The 16,874-nt window shown below is 47.7% G+C and overlaps 1 protein-coding gene and 1 non-coding gene across 4 annotated transcripts in view; both read left to right on the top strand.

The window, feature by feature from the left end:
• Positions 1-11,551, top strand: part of UBOX5 (U-box domain containing 5) — a 31,686-nt gene extending 20,135 nt beyond the window's left edge. Inside the window, exons 2-5 of one of the 3 annotated variants that reach the window (XM_007465400.1) lie at positions 2,891-2,985; positions 4,202-5,390; positions 8,379-8,540; positions 11,184-11,551. In XM_007465400.1, the coding sequence (XP_007465462.1) occupies positions 2,932-2,985; positions 4,202-5,390; positions 8,379-8,540; positions 11,184-11,392 (1,614 nt within the window). In that variant the 5' untranslated portion in view covers positions 2,891-2,931 and the 3' untranslated portion in view covers positions 11,393-11,551. Of the gene's footprint in view, positions 1-2,890; positions 2,986-4,201; positions 5,391-8,378; positions 8,541-11,183 lie in introns of those variants that run through there. The other 2 variants (XM_007465401.1, XM_007465402.1) reach the window with 2 other exon arrangements.
• Positions 285-357, top strand: TRNAG-UCC (transfer RNA glycine (anticodon UCC)). The gene has a single exon. It is a non-coding gene; the product is annotated as a tRNA-Gly (tRNA).
• Positions 11,552-16,874: the final 5,323 nt, after the last annotated feature.

Genomic DNA, 16,874 nt, shown 5'->3' with positions numbered 1-16,874 from the left:
TTTATTAACATAGAAAGAATATTTCAGTCTAACAATCAGCATTATGTTCAAAGATGAAGCACTAGATGTGTTTTCTAATGGGAACAAAACAAGCATGGCAACTCTAATATTATTTTATATAATTCTGGCAGTTCTAGCTAATATAGTAAGATGGGAGACAGAAATAAGAGTTACCATTTTAAGAAAGAGGCTCTCATTATTATTGAGATTGTAGAACCTTCTGCCCCCTCAAGTCCCTGAAAATTTGTTAAAATCAATGAGCTCAATAGGATAACTGAGGGACTTCCCTGGTGGTCCAATGGTTAAGACTCCTCACTTCCACTGCAGGGGACCCAGGTTCGATCCCTGGTTGGGGAACTGAGATCCCTTGAGCTGCGTGGCACAGCCAAAAAAAAAAGTAATCAAAAGCTTTTACCAACATGTAGAATCAACATGAATGCAGACTTCTGACATTCTACAAATGTGGACTGTCAGATATATTAGCATTTCTGAATACCACAGTGATGTGGTTTTCAGAAGTGAACACTTCTTGGTAAAGACCTGAAGTAAAGTATGATCTTGTGGTTGACATGGAAGTTCCCTTCCTAGAAAATTCAGCATGTATTAAAATCATGTTAAAAAATATTCTGTGTTTATATGTGAAACTGACATAGGGGCTAGGCTGAGATAATAAACATTCACAGGTCTCATGGCAGATCTTCACTGTGCAGAAGCTACTCACTAAAATGTTGCAGGATGCCCAACATGCCTGGCCTCTGCAAGTGGCACTTACTGAGCACTACAATACCAAGACCCCAGAGGGTGGCCCTGTCGCTACTGGGAGTTTTTCATGGCCTTGTCTGTTAGATGGAAAAGCATAGAATGGCTGGGTGGCCTCATTCAAGGAGTTCAAATCCATTGGAGAGGCTTACCACTGGGAGGGATGTTTCTAGTGCCTCCCCTACTTCTCTACAGAGAAAGACGAAGGCTGTTGGACATTAGTCTTTTTCTTTCAGTTTTATTGAGCTATAACTGACATACAACATTGTATAAGTTTAAGGTGTACAACATAATGATTTAATATATGTATATATTGTGAAATGATTACCATAATAAGCTTAGTTAACATCTATCACCTCACATAGTTACTTTTTTTGTGTGTGTGTGTGTCTTGTGATGAGAACTTTTAAGATCTGTTCTCTTAGGAGCTTTCAAATATACAATACAGTGTTAACTGTATTCACCATGTTGTACATTACATCCCCAGAACTTATTTATCTTAACTAGAAGTTTGTACCTATTAACCACCTTCATCCATTTCCCTTACCCTGCTTATTGGTCATCAAAATGACTACAGTTGACCCTTGAACAGCACCGGTTTGAATTATGCAGGTCCACTCACATGTGGATTTTTTTTCACTAAATACATACGACAGACAGTACCACACAGTTTGAGGTTGGTTGAATTCACTTATGTGGAAACAATACAGAGAGCAGACTGTAAAGATTTTCAACACCTGTGTGGAGGGTCAGTGCCCTTAAACCCTGTGTTGTTCAAGGGTCAGATGTGTTTGTTTGTTTTAATTTATTTATTTTTGGCTGCATTGGGTCTTCATTGCTGTGCGCAGGCTCTCTCTAGTTGCGGTGAGCAGGGTCTACTCTTCATTGCGGTGCGTGGGCTTCTTATTGCAGTGGCGTCTCTTGTTGCAGAGCACAGGCTGTAGGCATGCAGGCTTAGTTGTTCCGCGGCATGTGGGATCTTCCCGGACCAGGGATCGAACCCATGTTCCCTGCATTGGCAGGCAGATTCTTAACCACTGTGCTACCAGGGAAGTCTTGAGGGTCAGCTGTATTTGGATTAGATGTTCTTTTTATATATATATATATTTTAATTTTTTTTAATTTTTGGCTGTGTTGGGTCTTCATTGCTGTGTGCGGGCTTTCTCTAGTTGCGGTGAGTGGGGGCTACTCTTCCTTGCAGTGTGTGGGCTTCTCATCTCGGTGGCTTCTCTTGTTGCAGAGCATGGGCTCTAGGTGCGTGGGCTTCAGTAGTTGTAGCACCTGGGCTCAGTAGTTGTGGCACACGGGCTTTGTTGCTCCACGGCATGTGGCATCTTCCTGGATCAGGGCTCAAACCCATGTCCCCTGCATTGGCAGGTGGACTCTTAACCACTGCACCACCAGGGAAGCTCCTAGATGTTCTTTTAAGGTGCTTTTCAACTCTAAGATTTTCTACTTCTCAGTAACGACATTTTTGATTCTTCTAATTGTTTTCGTGTTAATAAGAAAACGTAATTGCATTAACAAGTGTTAAATGACAATAATGCATAGCACCACTATGATTATTTTCTGTGACCCTTTTCATTCTAAACCTTCCGGCTAAGTAGTCCTCTTTTTTCTTTGAGCTCATCCACTTTTGACCCTCTCTTTCCTGTGGGGAGCCCCCTGCAGAGCTGATAGACCATTGCCTCCACTGGGGCTTTAGAACAGCTGTCATCCAGAGAACCAAACTACACAGTCTGCAAAAGAAATCTGATTTGTAATTTTTCAGTGACTAATTTCCCAGTATCCCATATAGTATACAAAAAGAGTATAGACCGTGAGAATGTGTGTGTGTTAAAGTTTTGTTGTTATCCTGTTTGATTCTCATCTCTTTTTTTTTTAACATCTCTATTGGAGTATAATTGCTTTACAATGGTATGTTAGTTTCTGCTTTATAACAAAGTGAATCAGCTATACATATACATATATCCCCATATCTCTTACCTCTTGCGTCTCCCTCCCTCCCACCCTCCCTATCCCACCCCTCTAGGTGGTCACAAAGCACCAAGCTGATCTTATGAATCAACTCCTAAAAGTTTAGATTTGAATTTTAACTTGTCTAATACCAAGTTTTATTTTTTCATTTAAGGCTATTTCTGATGCTTGGAAGCTATCCTTTCAGCCGTAAGGATGGTAATAAATCTTTGCCTCCCACAGTTCAGACCAAGAATTTACTGCAACAAGGTAAACAAAACAAGTATATACACATAAATAAATATATGACATCTATTTTTCATGTTTTTCCCCATTTCCTGCCTTGTGTATGTAGACTTAATTCAGGCTTAATGTGCTTTCACCCTCATTGTTTTAGAGTCTACCAGATGATATTTAGGGAAGCATGGGTCAGACTGCACCTCTAGAGTCAGACAGCACCATTACAAGCTGAGTTGTGACTCATTTTGTGGAGGGTTCTCTTCCCTTTGACAATAAATCTAAATTTCACTCAAGGTCAAAGTGAAGGTAGAAATTCTCTCTCTGCCATGCTGTTGTTCTTGCTAACTTCTCATGCTAGAAATAATGGCTTATATTTGTTATATGGATTCCTTGTTCTTTATTATTTGAATTAAGCTGCCTCCCCTTTTGTACAAAGCTGGATATCTTCCACAGTCCAGAGCAGGGAGTAAGGAAACTCCAAGGGGAGAATTGAACTTCTTCCCCAATTTGGAATTTCTGCACACAGCACATTATTTCAGCTTCCCAGATTGTTAAGCTGACTCCTTCAGACAAGGATATCTTAAAATTTCCATTGGGTATAACAAGTATTGGAAACATTAAAAGGGAGAAAGGAAAAAGCTACTCACAATCCCACCCCTAGCACATTCACTGTTTTAAACTTCCCATAGTCCTTTGTGGTCCTTGTCTTTGTGCAAACTTTTTTTTCCAAGTTTCATCATTCATAGATTTACAAGAAGTTCCTTTGTTATGCCTTCCTAGGGAAACTCTTATAATTGGTAGAGTCCAAATACAAAATTGAGAACTTCAGTGAACATCTTTATTTTTGCCTAAATCTGTACATTTTCATCCTCTGAATTTAAAAGCAAAAAAAACCCCCAAACCCCAAAACAATCCAAAAAACAGTTGTAAATCTGCCCCCTTTTCACAGACATGTTATTTTGAAGGGATTTTTGTTGGTTAGGCAGAGTTTTATTGCTCATTTTTTAAGGATGGGCAGTATTTGGGGACACGGTGGCCCTCAGCCTTTGACCTGATCTTGGATGCCTGCCAAAAAAGAAAAGAAAAGAAAACCCCAGGAAAATTTGATGTAATAGAGGAAATTTCAAATGAGGAACTTCAGATTTTCTTTAAAGAGTTTTCTTAGAAGTGACAAGTTGTTGAAAACTAGTTGTCTTCATTTGGATCTCGTCAAATCAATGTGTCTCATTTTTGTCATTAAATCTAGATATCAGCTGATGGTTATGAAGTAGAAAATCTCATCTCTGAAGACCTCACAAAGAGAAGTCATGGTTTTAGGACAGAGTATTTCATTAAGCCACCAGTCTATGTGACAGTTTCCTTTCCCTTCAATGTGGAAATCTGTAGGATTAACATAGACCTCACAGCTGGGGGAGGCCAGAATGTCACTGGCCTGGAAATGTATACATCTGCCTTGTCCAGCAGAGTGTCTTGGAATACCCCCGAGTGCCAGACCCCAGGCCCAGATGAGCCATCCATTCCGGACAAAGAAGCGTTCACTTTGGTGGGCAAAGTCTTGTTGAAAGACCAGAGCCAAGTGGTGTTTAGCCACAGGGGCTTCAAAGCCAGGCCACCTTTTGGCCCGATGGAAGCCACACTTCCCTCCCCTGCCGTTGTGGCCCAGGAGCTCTGGAATAAAGGGGCTCTTTCTCTTAGTCATGTGGCCCATCTCAAGATTTGTATCACCCATGTGACAGGCAGTGGTATCCCTTGTATCAAGCGGTTGGAAGTATGGGGTCAGCCAGCCAAAACCTGCTCTCAGGAGGTGATAGACAGTGTTTTGCTGGTTGCCTCAGAGAGCCTCCCTCAGGACTTGTCTCTACAGACACCGGCCTTACCCATGGAGAGTGACTGTGATCCTGGGGGCCAGTCTGAGGGCCAGCAGGCCCCCTCCAGCCTACTGGAGCTGGCTGAGGTAATTCGGGAAGTACCTGAAGAGTTCCTGGATCCCATCACCCTGGAGATTATGCCTTACCCCATGCTGCTGCCCTCAGGCAAGGTCATTGACCAGAGCACGCTGGAGAAGTGTAACCGTAGTGAAGCCGCATGGGGCCGAGTGCCCAGTGACCCTTTCACAGGAGTAGCCTTTACTCCACACTCCCAGCCCCTGCCTCACCCCTCCTTGAAGGCCCGGATCGACCATTTCCTGCTCCAGCACTCCATCCCTGGCTGCCACCTGCTTGGGAGAGCACAGACTGCATTGGCAGTGACCCCTTCTTCCATTGCTCTGCCCTCTCAGAAAAGGAAGATGGAGCAGGGCGAACATGCCCCAGACAGTAGCCTTGGCTTAAATGCTTCCTGTTTTTCTACCACAAGCCTTCTGGTCTCACCCACTACCTCAGAGCACACTGCTAAGAAAATGAAAGCTGCCAGTGAGCTCATGGATTGTTCAACAGGTAATCCCTCGTCTTATGTCCAAGCCTGTCGTCATCTCTACTCCTCCTGGGTGACACTTGGCACTTGCCCTTTATTTTATGCTTTGCTGGCTTAAATTACACCAAAACTTACTGGCTTAAAGAACCACACATTTATTATCTTACAGCTTCTCTGGTCAGGAATCTAGGCATTGCTTAGCTGGATTGTCTGCTTTAGGGTCTTACAAGGCTGCTATCAAAGTGTTGGAAGGGCTGCAGCCATCTCAAGCCTTGACTGGGGAAGGATTCACTTCCAAGGTCACTCATGTGATTGTTGCAGAATTCAGTTCCTTGCTGAATTGTTGCACTGGGAGCTTCACTTCCCTTTTATCTGGTGGCTGGATTCTGCCCTCAATTCCTTGCCATGTGGGCCTCTCAGGGGCAGCACACAACATGGTAGCTGTGTACACCAGCATGTGCAAACAAGTGGAAGTCAGTCTTGTAGAACCTAATCACAGGGTGACATCCCATCACTTTTATTGTATTCTGTAAGAAGCAAGTTACTAAGTTCAGGTGGGATTCATTGGGGGCCATTTCAGACACTCTCCCACACTATTGATTCCTATTTTATTCAGTGTATTTACCCAAGATTGGTGGTTGGATTTTGTCTAATGCCTTTTCAATATCAGTAGAGATGATATTGTGATTTTTCATCCTTAGATCTTTTAATACAGTAAAGTACATTAATAGCCTTCTTAATATTGAACCACTGTTATATTCCTGCAGGAAACTCCATTTGGTCATGCTGCTTTTATGTACTGCTTAATTCTGTTTGCTAGTGTTTTTATTTAGGATTTTTGCCTTCATTAATGAGATTGGACTGCAGTTTTGTGTGTGTGTGTGTGTGTGTGTGTGTGTGTTTGTGTACAAGTACACATCATCTTCTGTCAGGTTTTGGTATCAATGATTTGCTCCATAAGAAGAATTAGCCTTTTTCCTTTTCTAAACTCTGGAACAATTTAGTAGTATTAGAATCATTTACTCTTCCTTCCTTCCTTCTTTCCTTCCTTCCTTCCTTCCTTCCTTCCTTCCTTCCTTCCTTCTTTCCTTCCTCCCTCCCTCCTTCCCTCCCTTCCTCCCTCCCTCCCTCCCTTCCTCCCTTCCTTCCTTCCCATCTGTCTGTCTGTCTATCTATCTATCTATCTATCTATCTATCTGTCTATGCCGGGTCTTAGTTGCGGCATGCCGGATCTTTGTTGCTGAGTGCGAGATCTTCGTTGCGGCATGCGGGATCTTCTTTTTTTTTAGTTGCTGTGTGCGGGATCTTTTTTTCTTTTTAGTTGCGGCATGTGGGATCTAGTTCCCTGACCAGGGATCAGACCCGGGCCCCCTGCATTGGGAGCGTGGAGTCTTAACAACTGCACCACCAGGGAAGTCCCTCATTTACTCTTTACATGTTTGGTAGAATTCCCCTGTGATTGTCAGTGCTTTTGGAGGTAGCTCTAGTCTGTTTAGATTCTGAAAACTAGTCTGTTTAGATTCTGTCATTCTTTTTTTTTTAACATCTTTATTGGAGTATAATTGCTTTACAATGTTGTGTTAGTTTCCGCTGTATAACAAAGTGAATCAGCTATGTGTATACGTATATCCCCATATCCCCTCCCTCTTGAACCTCCCTCCCACCCTCCCTATCCCACCCCTCTAGGTCGTCACAGACCAGTGAGTTGATCTCCCTGTGCTATGCTGCAGCTTCCCACTAGCCATTCATTTTACATTTGGTAGTGTATATATGTCAATGCTACTGTCTCACTTCGTCCCAGCTTCCTCTTCCCTCCCGTGTCCTCAAGTCTGTTCTCTATGTCTGCATCTTTATTCCTGTCCTGCCACTAGGTTCATGAGTACTGTTTTTTTTAGATTTCATATATATGCGTTAGCATACGGTATTTGTTTTTCTCTTTCTGACTTACTTCACTCTGTATGACAGACTCTAGTTCCATCCACCTGTATCATTCTTTAAAGATCCTCTCTTAGTCTAAAAGGCTTATGCAAATAGCACACTTAACGGTTACGTATGTATCTTCTCTGGCTTTGAGTGCAAATTTTAGTTAACAAGACCCCCAGAAACTCCTGGAAGCATCTGAGGTGCAGTGGGGCAAGATGAGGAGAAAGGTACTTAGGCCTTGATGTTTGTGGAGGTCTCCAGTGGTGTTGGCCTTGACAGATTTGTTGGTGACACAGGACCACGCTGACCAGTGCTCCTTCAGGGCCTCAAGCTGATATCCTATGTGCTACATACTGTAGACCAAATATTCCACTCCCCACGTTGGGGTACTTTTATGGTGCCACTTTGGGGAGCCCTGCTATCAGGCAGATCTCTAGGTCCTTTCTTCAGCAGCGGTCCCCATCTCCTGTTATCTTCACCCTTAGCCCATATCCAGAGAAGGCCCTATAGATAGTGGAGTGGGCAGAGTGAGGTCTTCATTGTTCCATTCGATAATAACTGCTTTGCTTTACCTAGGAAGCGAGAGGACACGAACACCAAGGGAGTGCAGGCCAGTGGCCCTGCAGAGTTGAGGGGGCCCTAGCAGGGAGGAGATGGGGAAAGAGCAGACTAAGGCTGTTGGGGAGGGAATGGGGGCAGGGAGCAGGGGTACAAAACTGGGCGTTTACTTGCCCCAGTCATTTCCTTGGCAGGCAGGGAGGCCTTCAGAAAGTAGGGTACAGTTCTACAGGTGAGCCAGGAGGTGGCCCAGGCCTGCCCAGCAATTTGTACAGGAGGAGAAAAGCTAGCGCAGAGCCCAGGAATCCTGAAAGCAGTGTGGGATGGTTAAGAACTGCCAGGGACCCCAGGGCTTTAACTCCTGGTATCCTGTCATCACAGTCTATTAGTAGACATTAGGGAGGACCTTCTTTATGTTTGTGTCTGTTTGAAGTTAGAAGTACCATTTGTGGTTCTCAGAGGACTTTGTGTTTTGGTCTTTGCTTTTGCCAAACCTCTCTGGATATTGTGGTCTGTGCATCTCTCAACAGGTCCAGTATCCCATGAGCAAAAGCTGTCGCAAAGCTTGGAAATTGCCTTGACGTCAACCCTTGGCTCCATGCCCTCCTTCACAGCTCGGCTGACCAGGGGACAGCTCCAGCACCTCAGCACAAGAGGGAGCAGTACTTCCTGGAGGCCAGGCTCCAGCTCGGGTAAGAGCGGCCCTGTCTATCTCCTCAGAGCCCTTGAACATGGTGCTGGGCCATGCCTCTGGGGCTCTGTGAACCTCTATGCCCAAGCTCCTTAGCTCCAACACCCAGGCCTTTACTTTTCCAGGGTGAGTTCAAGGGCTGCCTATGAAGTTTAACTCCTCACAAGAAAGTCTTTCTTTAGTCAATTCTTAGTAATTCTGTGGCGTTGGGGATTGGTGTTTTTTGGTAAGATCTAATGTTAATTACTCTGTCCTGAGGACTTTTGTTTGTTTCTCCCTTTTTGCTTATTTTTCTTATGTAGTCTGTCTCTCATCTGACATCTGGGGTACTTTATGTAAATGTGGAGGGTGGTTTCAAGTTGAGTATGTCATCTTCATCCCTTCCTATTAACATTTTCACCAGTATCTTAGAACAGTGATAGCTTACTGAGCTAAGTGTTGCCTAAAATGAACCTGGGACCACAATGGATGATAGAATCGGTTAGGATACAAAGTGAGAGAATCTGGAGCATTTTTTACAAGATGAAATCTAGTGGGGCTAATGATAAGGTATACACTTGCTTCCTGCTGCCTATCCAAAGTTAGTCTGTTCTCTTATTGCCTGGATCCCAGGCCATCTTACCTTTTCTGCCCTTGTCCCCTCCTCCCTGTCTCTCTGATTATGTTTCCATCCTAATCACTCCCAGAACCTGTCTTGTCCAGGTGACCAGCAATTTCCATGACCCCAAATTCGATGGACACTTACCCTCTCAGCAGCGTCTATTGTGGCTAACCAGCCTGTCCTTTCTGAAACACCTGTCTTGGCCTTCCGGATGTTATGCTCTTTTTCTACCCATTTTCAAGAGTCTCTCTTCAATTTCCATTGCTGATTCTTCTTTCTCTTCCAGACTCTTGTCTTAGACCCTCTTCTCTATACTCTGTGTCACTCAGGTGAGAGCCCACTTGGCCTGTGACTACCCATATTCACCTGTAGCTCCTTCCTCTCCTTGGAACTCAGACCCTGACCTCCCTTACAGCTTCTTGGTGCCTCTATGTGGGAAGCTCATGGATATCTTAGGTGAATTTCTAACTCATAACTGCAGGCGCCTCCAAAGGTTTTCCCCCATAGCCCCCCATCATCCAGTCACTGGTAAAGAGCAAGCATCTTCTACCCTGTGGTCAAGCCTATGACATGGAGGCCATCCTTGGTTTCCGTCAACATTCCTGACATTCTATTCATCATCAAGTCTTGTTTACACTGCTCCAAAATAGATCTCAGGGGTGTCCTCTCTGCTCCATTACTCTTGCTGCTACCCTGGCCCCAGCTCCTGCACTGCTCCCCCAGATTCCTGTAGCAGCCTCTGCTGCTCCTCCACAGTCACCCTTGCCTTGCCCATCCTCCTCATAGGAGCCAGAGGGATCTTTTTTTTTTATTTGCGGTACACAGGCCTCTCACTGTTGTGACCTCTCCCGTTGCGGAGCACAGGCTCCGGATGCACAGGCTCAGTGGCCATGGCTCACGGGCCCAGCCGTTCCGCGGTACGTGGGATCTTCCTGGACCAGGGCACGAACCCGTGTCCCCTGCATCGGCAGGCGGACTCTCAACCACTGCGCCACCAGGGAAGCTCAGAGAGGGATCTTTTTATGTAAGCCAGATTATGATACTCCACTTTTTAGAAACCTTCCAGGGAATCTGCTGAACTTGGAATAAAATATGTATTGCTGCCTGTGAGGTCCTGCATGTTCCAGCCCTGCTCCACCCTCCTCTGCCACTCTTTTCACACATCACACCTTTGTCTTTTCTGTTTCTTTAATGGACCAGCAACTCTTTGTACTTGCTGTCCCTTTCACTCATGCATGGCTGGCTCCCTTTCATTCTTATGGCTCTTCACCCAAAAGGTCATCCTTGCCCTCTCCAGATGGGTGTGGACTGGGGGAGAAAGAGCAGCTTCCCTAGGCAAGGGCCACAAGAGAAGGGCAGCAGGTATAGCTTGGGGAGGAGGGGTGGCAAGACCTGCCCGCTGTGGCCCTCATTCAGGAGACCCTGTGGGAAGCATGAAGGAGAGAGCCTGCAGCACAAGAAAGGGATTGATGGGTCAGGAGGGGGGCTGCTGGGCTACAGGGCTAAAGAGACTCAGGTGCCAGGCTCAGCAGGCAGGTCTGCTACAGACAGACCTCAACCCTGCCCCTCTGGTGACCTCCGTTCCCCCTTGACCTGCCCAACCTGGGTACCTCAGACCATTTTTTGCTTTTTCTTCTTGTCACATCTCACCTTTCTTGCAGTTTATCAAGGTTGTTAGGGCGAGCTTGTGCCTTTCTCTGACCTTGGCAGCCTATCCAGGGGAAAGTCCATCTTGCTGGGAGAGCAGCAGGAAGGGCCCAGTGCTGCCCAGCAGCCCTCAGAAGCCAGCTTTTCTTGAGCATTCATTGGAGCACCGAGATTTGATTATGGAGAGGAGGCTCCCCAGATTCTCAGCCTCCCTGGCATCCTCTCCTCCCAGATCAGTCAGAGGCGGCCTAGGGAGGGAGGAAGCCAGGCTGCTGAAGCGATGCAGGGTAGGGAAGCTTCTTGTCCTACTCCAGGTACATGCCCACCTCCAGAATGGAGCCTGGACTGGGGGCAGCTTTTCCTAACCCTGGCCTGTTTTCTTCCCTGATTCACCAGAGCAGCCTGGGAGCATCCTGGGCCCCGAATGCACATCCTGCAAAAGAGTGTTCTCTCCCTACTTCAAAAAGGAGCCCGTGTACCAGCTTCCCTGTGGCCATCTCCTGTGCCGGCCCTGCCTGGGTGAGAAGCAGCGCTCCCTGCCCATGACATGCATAGCCTGCCAGCGGCCATTTGCCAGCCAGGACGTTCTGCGGGTTCACTTCTGAGTGACTGGCCTCAACCTGAGAAGACCCATCGCTGGGAGGAGCTGAGGAGGAACGAGTGGGGGGTCAAAGCTCCTGAAGTCTGGCCAGGTCCCAGGCACAGGGGGGCCTCTGCTTTCTCGTGGGCTTTCCCTTTGTCTCCTCCCAAAGCATAGCACATGGGCCTGCGGAGTGAGGGGTCAGGGAAGGGGCTCTCCACACCTGCTCAAGTGGCAATAGGATAACAAAGCCATAGTTTGAGCTGGGAGGGATGGGGGAGATGTCCCTGCCCTCCTGTGCCTCCCTGCCAGCACCCCCTGCCAGAGCCCAGGGCCTGCTAGAGCCAGCCCCACCCTCTGAGGCCCCCCAGGTCGTCTGCACACACCCCTCAGCCTACAAGGTGGGTGTGAATGTGGCTCGGGATCTCAGAGAGAGCCTCCGCCTTCAGTGTCACCCAAAAGTGGAGAATGGCAAGGATCTGTGGAGTAAATGACTCAGCCCCTCTGACTGGCAAACCACTCCGAGCCTTAATAAAGCAATGGTTGACGTCCACTGTGGGCTTCCTCTTGTCTGTGTCATCATACTCCTCTACCCCACCTGCACCCACACAAAGTGGGACTGTCACAGGGCAGCCGTGAGCAGTCACTGCAACCCTGTCAGATTGTAATTTGGGTCGATGGCCTGAAGGGACAAGAAGTTGCATTTGCAGGTGCATCTGATGCATGAGGGTTTGCAGGTGGGTGTACACGCCAGTTGGGAGGGTTGAGCAGCCCCCTAGGCTGGTGACAGCTTGCTTAGCTGCGTGTTGGCAGAGCTGCACTGCCCTCCGAGGGGAGAAGGTACCTTTTCTGCATGGGGCCTATTTCAGCAAAGATACTTGTGGATAGATTGCATTTTTTTTCCCATTCAAAATTTTGGAGTCCCAGAGGGGAAATATGTATTTCTACAACTGTTTACTATATGGAGTAGATCCTAGTCATGGAAGAATATCCGTGAAAAAATACACTGTGCTATTCCCTGTTCCCTCTGAGCATGTTTGGGAAGGAGGAGCGCAGTGATGCTTCTTATTTTATTCTTGAGATTTCATCACAGCCACTGGTGGACAGGCTGTGGGGGTCCCTCAAGCCACTCAGGATACTGAGCCATCTGCTCTCCACTACTCCCACAGGCCTGCTGCCTCCGTTTTGCTCTAGTGGGACCCTCCAGGGGAGGAGGCCAGCGTTCTCTCTGGCTTCCACGCTTTGCTCACAGGGCAGAGAGAACTATAGTTCTTACACTAATGGGGGAAGGAGGGAGCTTATTAAAAATTCCATTGGACTCCAGATCTAAGAATTTAGAGATCTGGGGTTGGGGTTAGAGAATGTGTTTTTAAGAGTTCCTAGAAGGTGTGTATGGCCACAAAGGTGGCTGTGGAGAGGCAATCCCACCCTCCCCTCTGCCTCCTGGTGACACTTCCCTTGACCCCTCCTCACATGAGCCTCCAAGGTCTGCATTGGTGGGCTTTCCTCTTGGCTGGTGAGACTCCCGTGTGTCCTTTGGCTTTAAATGTCTGGGTCGGTCCAGATTATTGCCTTATCTTCCTTGTGTGCTTGTGTTCTAGGAAAAGCCCCACCATTGCAGCAAAAGCACTGCTACAGAGGGGAGGGCAGTTCCTATCCTCAGCCTGTCACGGCCTCAGGATAACAGCCTAGTTCCCCAAGAGCAAGTTCACTGCTGGGAGGCCTTCGCTCTGGGGATTGTCTTGTCTCTCCCAACCTGGGAGCCTGAGGAAGCCGCCAGCGTGGGGTCAGCATAAAGCGCAGAGTGCCCAGATGAGGGCAGAGGTTCCTCCCCTCCTGCAGGGGGCCTGGTGATCTGCATTTGGAACAGGCTGCTGCTCCCCAGGTAACTCTGGGAGGAAACCAGGCATGGGAGCCCCTGTGATGGACAGGTGGAGCCATATCCACATACTTGGAGATGCATCCATTTTTATCTTAAAGAGTCCCCTAAAATGAAGTGGTATTTTCACAACCCTTGCCAGAAACACACAAAGCACTGCTGGGCTCTGTTTCTCTCCCCTAGAAAATGAGAAGTAACTTTTCTCTTGCTGCCAACTAGACTCAAAGGATTTCTCACCAGAGCCCAGGGCAGGCACAAAGCAGCTAACCAATAAATTCAAGGAGCTGGACTCTATTGACTCTGAGAAGACTCAGGAGTTCAAAGCCTTGTGACCCCACTGCCCCCCTGCCTGACCTTAGGGTCTTTGGGGGTATATGTCCCCTTTCCTGTAGCATTTACTCAACACAAAGTCCATTTGGGGGCAGGCAGCCCTGGGCCCTTTGAGAGCAGGAAGCTGGGCCCCAGTGGCTGGCCCTCACTCATGCTCGCTCTGCCTTCGCCCTCCAGCCTCAGGGGCAGGCAGAAAGGAGGGCCACTCAGGAGTAGTCCTGAAGGCAGAAGAAGTAGGGAAACCAAATCACCAAGAGGAGCAGCTGCTCTGTGCCCGGAGTACTCCATCTCCAGGTGGCTGCGTCTGGGTCCTGGAGCTGAAAGGCTCCCCCATCCCCTCGTCAGCCCTGCTTCCTCCCATGGGTCTCCAGCCTGAGGCCGCTCAGTTGCTGGGTGCTTTTCCATTCCCAAGAAATGGTCCTCTGCTGCCTGGGTTGCTGTAAGTAGGTCTGCAGACAAAGAGACCTGCCCCTGGAGGGACCGCCCCCTGCCAGGCTGCCCGGCTGCCAGTCTGCTGCTCGCCTGCGGTCTGCAGTATTGTGATGCTGGGCTGGCTGCCTGTGTGCTGGCCACTGGGGCAGGGGCGGGGCTGCTGGTGTGCTCGGCCCTCCCGCGGAGCTGCCGTCTCCCCTCTCCAGCCCTCACCGGCCTGCTTGGCCTCTCAGTCCACTTACACAGGCAGGATCTTTCCTTCCAGTTCTAGGTTGGAAGGGGAGTGGCTGGATTGGGAATTGGCCAGTAGAGTGGCTTTTTAAAGTAAATAAAAATAACTCAGGGGCTTCGCTGGTGGCGCAGTGGTTGAGAGTCCGCCTGCCGATGCAGGGGACACGGGTTCGTGCCCCGGTCCGGGAGGATCCCACGTGCCGCGGAGCGGCTGGGCCTGTGAGACATGGCCGCTGAGCCTGCGCGTCCGGAGCCTGTGCTCCGCAGCTGAGAGGCCACGGCAGTGTGGTCCGCGTACCGCAGAAAAACAAAAAACAAAAAACTCAGTTCCTCAGTCACACCAGCCACATTTGAAGTACTGAATAGTCACATGTGCTAGTGGCTACCCTGTTGGACAGCACAGATACAGAAATTCCACCATCAAAGAAAGTTCTATTGGCCCTTGTTGTTCCCTTTACCGCTTAGGAACCTGTCTCCCGGGAAGTAGGGAAACACCCCTACACGGGGGTGGAGCTTGTAACGGAGAGCAGGACAGTGGGGTAGAGAATCAGATGCGCCAGCACCTTGCCGGCCCCCCCAACCCCCGAGCTGGCAGAGGCCGTGCCCCCAGGCTCCTCCCTGCTGTAATGCGCTCCCTCCCTTACAAAGAGATGCCTTGGCCCAGAGGGTGACAAGATCTCCAGAGTGGCACAGGGAGGAGGTGAGGAGGAAGGAGGAAGAGGCAGCCATGTGGCAGTTGGCAGGTTTTTTCCACCAAGGTTTGCATCAGTAACAAGGTAATGCTACCCATAGCCATACTACCGAGAGATGACCACTCAAACATGGCTCTCCTGGCTCTTTTCCCTTCCAATAATTTTTTATAAGGAAAAAGAGGCACGTGTATATACTGTGTGGTTCTGTTGCTTGCTATTTCCCTTAACATTATTTAATGGACATTTGCCGTCATTACACACTATTCTTATTATAAAGATCTTTTTGAAGAACAAGCCAGAATAACTAGAAAAAATCTGAAAATGAACAGTTTGATTTGGGGGTGGGGAAAACTAACCCATGAATACACAGACAGAGCAATGAAAAAAATTAAAAAATCCAGTAACAAGCCCAACTGCATAAGGAAATTGGGGCGGTGGCGGGGGGGACCTCTCAGTAAGTGGTGCTGGAGTCACTGGAAGAAGGAAACCATCTAAGAACTAGAAGAAAATGGAAAATGAGGAAATTCTTGTAAAGCTGGAAGTGAGAAAACCTTTCCTGATTTCAGAATCCACGTATAGTTAGGGGAAAGATTGATAAATTTGACTACATAAAAAATTAAAACAAAAAAAACCCTCTTACATAGAAAAAGAAAGCCACCATTAGCAAAGTAAAAACACAAATTACAAACTGGGAAAATACAATATGTATTGTTGTGTTACGTAATGTTGTATGACAATGGTTAATATTCCAATATATAGCTTCTAAAAATAAAGACACACAAAGAAATGCAAATGGCCTTTTAAGCATGTCAAAAGATGCTCAACCTTGCTCATAAATATGATGAAATAAAAATACGCCTGAAATACCATTTCTTGTTTAGCAGATGGGCACAAATCTCAAAATTTGGCCACAATCTGCTGATGAGGCTGTGGGAATGCAAGGGGTACACCCTCTGTGGAGGAGAATATCTAGCAAAGTTACATATGCGTGATCCCTCTGACCCAGCCATCCCACCTATAGGATTCTAGCCCAAAGATTCTTTGGCAAAAAATGAAGAGAACGATTCCAACCCTACCAACAGGCAGCCTGAGCAGCTAGGGCTGGTCTGGGGGGCTTAGAGCCACATCATCCCCTGTGGAGTGGCCAGCTGTGTCCAGAAGGTGGGCCCAGGAACAAGTGGTTTGCACACACATGATTTTGCATGCATTATCAAGGAGATTATAGAGAATCTGAAGCCCATCCAGGTATGAAAAACAACAAAAAAACCCCTTTGCATTCAGAAGTCTTTCAGGTGGTCCAGTGGTTAAGAATCTTTCTTGCAATGCAGGGGATGACGGTTCAATCCCTGGTCGGGGAACTAAGATCCCACATGCCAAGGGGCAACTAAGCCCACATGCCAGAACTATAGAAGCCCGAGCACCACAACTAAGACCCGATGCAGCCAAAAAAAACAAATAAAAATAAATAAATAAGTCTTTTAGAAAGTTTCTATATATTGAGCATGCCGTCCTGGGAATTGTGCTAAGCACTTCATACATATTATCTCATTTAATCCTCACAACTCTTGGTAGAAGGAGTAAGCCGAGGCCCAGTTCCAGGAAGAGCTCATCTGACTGACTCCAAGGCCACCAACTTAACCCCTGAGACGCTCTGAAGGTAGTAGAGGCTGGCAAAGATCAGACTCAGGTCCCCTCTACAGGGGTGGCCTGAATGTTGTCACCACAGAGCCACTAAGGATCCCTCCATTGAACGGGAGCCTAGTGCAGGGAATGGGGCACTGCCAGCACTGATCTGGTGGGAAACCACCCAACTCCACGACCTACTAGAACCTTTCCACCTGGGCCCAAGTCCATCATGAGACCCAGAACTAAAGGCACAAAAAAGTCTATGGAGGGCTTCTCTGGTGGCGCAGTGGTTGAGAGTCCGCCTGCCGATGCAGGGG

This window comes from Lipotes vexillifer, unplaced genomic scaffold, assembly GCF_000442215.2.
Source record: "Lipotes vexillifer unplaced genomic scaffold, Lipotes_vexillifer_v1.1 scaffold875, whole genome shotgun sequence".
Taxonomy (NCBI): Eukaryota; Metazoa; Chordata; class Mammalia; order Artiodactyla; family Lipotidae; genus Lipotes; species Lipotes vexillifer.
The sequence above is the reverse complement of the archived record's forward strand: the minus strand, read 5'-3'. Positions and strand labels throughout refer to the sequence as shown.